Source organism: Atta colombica, unplaced genomic scaffold, assembly GCF_001594045.1.
Source record: "Atta colombica isolate Treedump-2 unplaced genomic scaffold, Acol1.0 scaffold58, whole genome shotgun sequence".
Classification (NCBI taxonomy): Eukaryota; Metazoa; Arthropoda; class Insecta; order Hymenoptera; family Formicidae; genus Atta; species Atta colombica.
In genome coordinates, this window is record NW_017259548.1 from 336,316 (window position 1) to 345,311 (window position 8,996).

The 8,996-nt window shown below is 38.7% G+C and overlaps 1 protein-coding gene across 3 annotated transcripts; it reads left to right on the forward strand.

Annotated features, from left to right (window-relative positions):
* The first annotated feature begins 2,253 nt into the window (after nt 1-2,253).
* LOC108692047 lies at nt 2,254-7,381 on the forward strand. 3 transcript variants are annotated; one of them, XR_001931947.1, is made up of 2 exons: nt 2,254-2,535; nt 6,916-7,381. XR_001931947.1 is itself a non-coding variant. In XM_018200152.1 (2 exons), exons 1-2 carry the CDS (start codon nt 6,229-6,231, stop codon nt 7,230-7,232), a joined length of 411 nt encoding a protein of 136 aa, XP_018055641.1. In that variant the 5' UTR covers nt 5,814-6,228; the 3' UTR covers nt 7,233-7,381. The 3 variants fall into 3 exon arrangements, 1 of the variants encoding a protein (XP_018055641.1); XR_001931948.1 differs by having other exon boundaries at nt 2,254-2,530; XM_018200152.1 differs by lacking the exon at nt 2,254-2,535 and adding an exon at nt 5,814-6,322.
* The last annotated feature ends 1,615 nt before the right edge of the window (nt 7,382-8,996 follow it).

Sequence of the window (8,996 nt, forward strand, 5' to 3'; positions counted from 1 at the left end):
AAAAACTCTCGTATTTTAAAGAGTATCGAACTCTTATCCCTCACGTAATCAAACGTGAGCGCGAAGACGGAGGAAAGCAATCTCTCAAGAAAGTCTGAAAGTCTACGCCGTGTCCGAGTATTCAGACATTATCGTGATTGAGCGTGCCAACAGTAGGGTTCGCCGGGTTGGAGGGCGAGAACTGAGTGATTTAGTGGGGTGGCTACTCGACGACTGACCGAGATAACCTGCCTGTCCACGGAACAACCCCATTTGTCCAATGTCTTCCGCTACAAAACTGCTCCGATGCCCTCCAGGCTCGCGTCCTTTTGAATAATGATAGCGCTTTGTCAACTAACAGCCTGCCGATAGTACGTTAGACACGTACGAAAGAAAGTATGTATGTTGAATAAAATTTCACGTTCTCGCGAAATGTCGTCGCATTTTATCAATAAGGAAAAACAGAGTTATTTGCAAATCGTTTTTAATTATCTTGATTATGTGACTTCAAATAATATTGTATTATTTCTGATACCCGTATCAGATATTAGAGTTTGAGTTTGATCAATCAAAGCAAAGTTTACTAAACTTGATATTAGTTTCCTTTTTTCCAATAGATTAATTTCCATATTTAGTTTGATACAAACATAAATCGGCTTCTAGATGCTAATTATTATTGTATAATATTATTGATGCCTCCATTAAATTCAAAATACAAAATAGTCTGAAGGTTCAATATCAATATATGAGTGTCCAGACGATTAATTATTATGTAAAATCAAATATTGTCCAATTATATTAAACGTCTAGGTGTTGCTTAAAATACTATGCGATTCTCTTAATATTTTGTACACTGACGTTGCAAAATATTAAGTAAACTATATTGGCGTATTACCTGACCCGCAACACTCTGCCGCGTGTAAATGGTATTCTGAACCGAATCCATTTACGTCGATCGACTTGACGCCACCGTGTATCTTTATTCTATTCTTTACGCTACCTGTGGTATCGATGACACCGGCTCTTCCATAAGATTCCGGTTACATAGCCTACCTTGATCTCTCGTACATCTAGGAAAGAAGCACGTCTACCCTTTTTTCCCCTTTGTTTTCGCCCCGATAGATTTATTGCTATTGACTCATATCTTCTCAGAGAGCTACCTACTTTGTCCTACCCGAATAGAGACATGTATACTGTCGATATATAAAAATATGGAAGAATACGAGCTTATACGAGGGGAGACGGCGATAAAATATAATTCACTACTCCTTGCCTCTTTTCAAGCATATACTCTTTATTAATGTTATTCCATATCATTTTTAATACTCAGTTTATGATCGTAACGAGATCGTAACACGATGTGCGATCGAAATATAAAAATATTACTTCCTCTCCCCTACTTCGCGATATAAATATTAAAGTTTATTAGATTTGAAATGTACCTCGAATGCGAAGAGAAGAGAAATGCGGATTACGTTCAGTGTGTTCGGTCAAAGTCGAAGAGAACGAAAGCCAGGATCGGATGAGTGGAGATCCCGGCTGTGCGAGAAGAAGCAAAATGGATCGAAAGAAAGAGATTGTAGAAGAGGCAGAGCGGAGAGAGAGAGAGAAGATTCTCTCGCCGACGGAAAGAAACGCAGAGAGCAAAAGCCCGAGCGGGTGAGCGAGGTGGGCTGTGAATTTATATCCTCGGTCAGCCACTTGGAGCCATCAGCGGCTCGTTTGAAGTTCCACCTTGGCCGAGCAGACGTTATAAAGACAAACTATGCCTACGGCACCGTCATGCCCTACCACTTTATACCATAATTCTTCAAGCCGATCCACGAAACGGCCACTCGATCTCGACCGTGAGAGGAAAGACGTTCTCTCTTTCTCCTTCATCGCACAGCACGTTTACCCATCCACACCGATCCACGGCATCGAACCTCTCTATCTCTCTTTCTCTCTATCTCTCTCTCTCTCTCTCTCTCTCTCTCTCTCTCTCTCTCTCCTACTGAACGGTCTTCGGCTCGCTTCCTTTACGGTTAGTGCCCGAGGGTAATAAAGATGGTTCTGCTTATGTACAACCGGCAACCGGAGGCGGAGCCAGGCTGCCCTCTGTGGGCAGGACTAACGCAAATGACTCTTCCATGCAAGATGGCGTAGGCATACAAACCGCGGTGGTGTGGTGCCCGCGAGGTGCTTTTATATTTAGCATGCGACGTGTGCGGAGAGAGACCGAGCGAGCGGCTGTTCGAATGCACCGCGCGCGCAAGTAGTCGACCGTCTGGCGTCAGCGCCGATCGCCTGGTCGGCCTGGCCGGCCTGGCCACGCTTGACCATGTTTCCGCGATCTGACGGCCCGGCCGCCCGAAATGTCGTCCCCTTTTCCGCTTACCGACCACAAATTTCGACGAGTGACAGCTTGTGAGACACTCGGTTTTACGGTGCACGTGCGGCCCCCTTTTCGGAAGAGACGCGTCTCAACGATTCGCGAAGAGAGGGAGGAAGAGAGGGGGGTAGAGTGCCGCGGACAAGTATCCCTCTGCGATTGTGGAGTACACGACAGACAGTGAAGTAGCATCGTGTTACTGTATTTTCTATTTTTTTCTAATACACACACACACACACACACACACACACTTCTGTCTTTCCCCCTTCATTTACAAATTCATCTTCCGTTCCCAATCGAAAATTCAACTTACAGAGAGTTCTCCTGAATTAGAAGTAATTCCTCGAAACGATGTCATTTCGATGTCGTTAAGATCGTTAAGAAAGTTATTAAAACTCGCATTGAAAGGACATACATTAATTATATAGAAGATTAACTCGTGGTGAAATAAGTTAGTTTTCACATATAACACATACCCAGTTATATAACACATAACAGTAAATATTTGTGAAATATTCATAAAATGTTTCTAAAATTTTAAAAAAACATTCCAAGAATGTTCCGGAATATCCCAAAATATTTATAAAATTAAAAGCAACTTTTAAATATCGTTTAAAAATTCTATTTTAATTTGTATCGTTATTTTAAGAATATACAGGACAACCTTGTAAAAATTCGTTTCTGACTGAATTTTGAGACGAATTTTCCTCTACGAAAATTTTATCCGATGCTTACTTTTTGAGTTATTAAAAAATAAAGTTAGCGAATTACGGGCCGTGTACACAGGGTAAGCAGGAGCGGCGCACTCACCGTCCGACGTGAGCGATTACAAGGGCACTCGTTGAGCTGTCTTAAGCTGTCTTCAAGACATAGGATTGTTTTGATACACACACACACACACACGCGCGCGCGCGCGCGCGCGCACACACATACACACGCACGCACGCGCACACACACACACCTCTACTAGAGATTCGATGTTTTTAAACTGCAATTGTAACTTGACGGATAAATTTGATAACCGTTGAAAAATAATAGAAGACACGTTCTCATGTGACAAATTAATCAATAAATAAAGCAAAAGTTCGTTTTTCTTTTAAAAATATCAGAAGAATTATAACTTTCATAGATTTACTCACACTCAAACGATATCACAAGAACGATTTACGAACGATTCTATTCGATTTATTATTATTAATAATTATATATTAGGTGTAATAAAAAGAAATCCATTATTTTTCCATTTAATTTCATGCAAAAATAATGGATTTCTTTTTACTACACCTAATATAATTAATACCGGTTAATTATTCAATTCAAAATCATTTGAAATAAGAACGCGTTACATATACAATCCGACATGATTCAACACGAAGACTGTGCTCGATGATAGCAATCAAGCAGATATGTTTTTACGAAGAGTATTAGGAATAAATATAAATCTGATTTATCGGTCTCTTGTAATGCAGCTAAAGGTGATAAGTCACTGCAACTATGATTCAGCACGTGAATAATCTCTTCATAATGTTAAATGAACCAATGTTTACTTGTAGTAGCATACTGTAGCCAATATCAAACATGTCAATGATTATAATTATTTTTTGCAATATTTACTACTATAAAATAATTTATAATTCTCTCTCTCTCAACGTTACAATTAATATTAAATTTTTTATTAATTCAATTATTTACGAATTAAAAAAAATATTCCTCGAAATGAAATATTTCATTGCCCTTAGGAGCAAATTAATTAACAATTTCAAACCTGGGAACGTGAGGTGTCTTCACGGTTATGAAATTTATGTTAATGGTCCGTCAAGTTACAATAGTATAAAGACATCGAATCTCTACGAATCTCTGACAGAAAAAGAGAGCTAGAGAGAGAGAGAGAGAGAGAGAGAGAGAGAGAGAGAGAGAGAGAGAGAGAGAGAGTGAATGTGTTATGTGAATCAGAATAACTCTATGTCTTTAAAACAGTTGATCTCAATAAGTGCCCCTCGTAAGCGCTTGCGTCGGACAGTGAGTGCGCCGCTCCTACTTATCTTCTGTACACGGCCCGCAATTCGCTAACTTTATCTTTCAATAACTCAGAAAGTAAGTGTCGGATAAAATTTTCGTAGAGGAAAAATCATCTCAAAATTCAGTTAAGAACATGTTTTTATAAGGACACGGAGTTATTCTGAATCAGTATGTATGTAATTTCGTTCCTCCTTTCTATTTATAACTATAACTTAGTTATATTTTTTGATAATTAATAACTAATGTGATTACGCTTATAATTACTTTTGTATCAAATTTATTTGTCACGTGAATTTATCAAAAGTGTTCAGTATTCAGTGAACAATCAGTGATTATTTCTTGCGATTGTAATGTAAGTATCTATATCTATCTAATCATCATCTGTAAATGGATTATGTGTTCAAAATCAAACTAATTGTAAGATCATTCGGTATGTGATCATGACTTAATATGTATCTTTTAGTTTTGATTCCAAATGTATATATTAATTTAATATAATTAATATAGCGTATAATATATTAAATGTTCAGTATAACAAGTAAAATAATTTAGTAATATTAAAAATGTATAAAATTCTTATATTTAAAATAACCATGCAAAAAACTTTTTTTAAATTAACAGAAAAGTAATTGAAAAGTTTGTTATTTTTTAAGTAACTGTTTGGTAATTGTAATGTCAAAATCGATAACTTGTAATGATAACTACAAAGTAACTTTCTCAATCTTGGTTATTTAATTGGTATTTACTGAGTACCACATTGGTCGGACTGATCTTCATATGAGGGCAAGACCCATTAATATAAGAAGAAGGAACTCCAATTACTATGTCTGATCGAATTAGCACGATCAGACGTTACAATGTAACGTCTGGCAATGATACGATAATGAAAGCCTGCGAATATAATTATACCGTTGCTGATCGTGAATGTCTCCGCTATACGTTGGAAATCGTATGCAAAGTGCTTGGCATACAGAAATGGCTCGCATCTCATTACCCTTATGTCACTTTCGAGGGAGAAACTGAAGATAAATATCGAAATTATAAGATACGGCTGATTTTAGCGACTTAGTGGTAATATGCAGTTCTGAATTATGGATAACAGCTGTAGACTTCCTTCCCTCCACTTTCCTGCCCGCCCATCATCATAGAATCAACGTTACAAGCCAAATGTTCTCCGAAAGACGCAAATCAAAAGATTTGAAAATTTTGTATGACGGATTTATGAGATCATATCTATATGATTCCCCAACAAACAAATGTAGATGGAGCATAAGATTTGTGCAAATCTCATTATGCATTTTGCCAAATAACACAATTTCCGTTGGTATTTATCATACCAACGAAATTTGTTTCTTATTTGCAAACAGGATTGTCTTGGCAAGATTATACACATTTTCGATTTAATAAATATATTTTGGGCGAAGTTATTACTCACGTTATTTTACATTGCTCGTTGACGTTTGCGAAAATGAAAACACGAAGAGATGTATGTGAAAAAAAAGTATATCTTTGTGTCAGTGGCATCGGGACGACAACGTCGGCTAATTTTGTTTTATGATATGTCGTTGAATATTAATTAATTAATAACTGAATTATATTGCTAACTTCCTCTTAAATCAATGTATATCTGGATGTCATCTCTTGGCAAGCTGGATGGAGACTAGACGCATCACTGGAAAGATTTACGAGACATTCGACCGCAGAGAGATGAGTGTCTCTTAACGTCATTAGCGGTTAGAACCTTTTTCCAAAGCCTCTTTCTCAACTCGCGCGAGATCGCTTTGATCGACGCGACGCTCTTTTCACTGACGAGGAATCGCGACGAGTGATTCGAGACACGCTTGTCTCGCAAATGTGGAATGCGGGTTCTCGGCTCGTTCGACTATCAGACAGCAGAGGCAGAAAAACGCCACAGCCGGCTCCTCAGTGGCGTGGAACGCGTCTTTCAGGGATGTCCGTAACCGTCCGTACATTGCACATACATGAACACGTAATATGTATCACTTTGCATCCTTTCACGGACATGCAATTGAAGGGTTTGCTGCAACAATGAGCTAATCCACGTTCTGTAAGAAAACGAAGTAAATGAACTGTAAAGTTGAAGGGCTAACCCACAATGTAGTCGTACACAGAAAGAATAGTAGTTTTGCTAAAATATCTAAAAATTTAACTAGATATAAATTTTTTGTTGGACCATCAAAACAATTTTAAATCTCAAAACATGATAAGCATCGCTGAAAAAAATATTGACAATAGCTAGTTTAAACATCTTATATATACCTTGATGTCCAACAAAATTATTTTCAAATCTGTATCTAGCTAAATTTTTAGACTTTAGCAAAACTGTTCTTTCTGTGAATGATATTGGTATTTTCCCCGTATTTTAACTGTAGAGTTCATTTACTCTGTTTCCACAAAATATGAGATAGCCCACTGTTGTAACAAATCCTTCAATTGATTTTCTCCAATCGTTGTCGAGCATCACGCCGATCTCGTAGTATCATCAATGCGCGCTGTACGAAAATACTTATTTTCGTGTCGTACAGGCTGCAGTAATGTACTCCATGGAAAAAAGTTCATTGAGACTGCGATAATGCGAACTACACTACACGAGAACTACAAGCATCCTAAACAGGTTCCTCACGGATACGTACCGCAAAAGTCAGATGCTCCAATAGATAAAAGGCTTGGCAGATCGGATCGAAGATGGCGGACGGGAACAATCGCTCGATTGCCGACCATCGACATTGGCGGAGAAAGGGGAAAAAAGGAGATTTCGAGATATTCCATAAATGTAAGATGTTCAAATGACTCCGATCGGCGCGGGGACCGAAGGAGAGAAGTAGATACGTCGGGCACGTAGCACAGGGGCCATCAATCCTGCCGAGACGTAGACGAACAGCCATGGACTACGGCAAAGCGAACCGACATCAGTCCTCCTCCTCTTCGTCGTTGTCGTCGTCGTCGTCGTCGTCGTCGTTGTCGTCGTCGTCGTCGTCGTCGTCGTCGTCGTCGTCGTCGTCGTCGTCGTCGTCGTCGTCGTCGTCGTCGTCGTCGTCGTCGTCTGCAATGCGAAAAGATGAGACGCGCTCGGAAGCCGAGGACGCGTAGACACGCCAGTAGAAGCCGCTACTTAGCAAGCAAGCAAGCAAGTAAGCATGGTGTCTTAAACCGTACCCGGTGCCAGTCTCCCTCAGAACATTCCCGCGCTTCACTGGACCTCCCGGTGCCCCACAAACTCTTCTGCGAGGGCATCAAAGGACCGCGCCTCCTTCGGAATTCTCTAGTTGTTAACATTTAACAGTGATGCCCTCCCGTGCAATTTTTGTCGCGCATGCTCGTCGAGTTTTCTCCGTCCCGACGGATTCCTAGTCCTCCTCTTCTCATGGTGCCTAATGAAACGATTTAAATTAAGGGAGAAGAGACGGCCCGCTGAGTTCTTTTACGGAGAGGTTTTAACAAAGAGGAAGAGACGGTGCCGCCGGACATAAATCTGAATGTAAATCCGTAAGTTTTAATCCGTCGGACATCAATGAATTCCCATCGTTTAACTCAAAATACTTTGTACTCCTGAATAAATCATATTTCGAGATTTATGATGCTAATATCTCGTATATTTCAAATAAATTATTTTTTAATAATCAATTTGTAACAAAATTTTAGCTAATATAATTTTCGGACAGAAATGAAAGATAATAATATTGACGATAATTCATCTCTCTCGATAATACATTCAGACATTACGTCACATGAATAATTCCCCTGTCCTTTATATTACAGTTAGACTACGAACATCGTCGCACGCGCTCCATTCTATCGCACGTTCCTGGACGGCTACCTAGCTATTCTTAGTTTCCGTCGAGCGCATTGTATCAACGTTACAACGTCGGAGCCTGCAGTCCGCAAGGGCGGTATAGGAAGACCGGGACAGTTTTATAGAGACGAATTCTCATCGTAAAGACGTCAGGACCACCTCCGCAACTCCCGCCTGTCTTCGCGAAAACGTTACGAGTACCGGAGGATTCACAAGTTACCTTGTTGTCTTTCCTTTTCGCCGTCACCTTGCCATCGGAGACACACGGATCTCTTGGTTGTAGTTACCTCCCTTCGAAACGACTCGTAATTTCGGCCACGTTAACTTTTGTAATGCACGGTATTTTTATTGAATTTTAAGATTGTCAATATTAAATAATATAATATTGCCATTGACGTACGTAAATTTTTTACGTACGAGGAAATAGATCACTTTAATCATAAATATAAATAATCTAATTATTAACTTAAAAGAAAAGAAAGAATAAGAACATATCAAATTCAATTTTGAAATGATATGAGTATGTCGTCTAATTATGTTTCCTTATACAGCTAAATAAAATATATAATATCACAAAAAAATTACTTAAAAATTGAAATTACTTAATCATGCTCTGTGTATAATAAATCCAGCAAACAAACTGATATTATTTATCGTCATTTTGATATCAAAAGATATTAAAAACGTTATTTTAAAAATGATAATTAACATTTGTTGAGGAACTACAATCATTGCAAGGGATTCAATTAATAGGTACATAACGGATAGAATTTAAAAAAATTTTTCCCGTTTGCTCTAGTTTATATATATATA

Excerpts from the sequence above, each read along its gene's own strand:
- LOC108692047 (XM_018200152.1), top strand. The coding sequence starts at position 6,229 with ATGCGGGTTCTCGGCTCGTTCGACTATCAGACAGCAGAGGCAGAAAAA. Across the intron at positions 6,323-6,915 it reads GGAACGCGTCTTTCAGGGAT|GCTGCAGTAATGTACTCCAT; the intron begins GTCCGTAACCGT and ends CGTGTCGTACAG.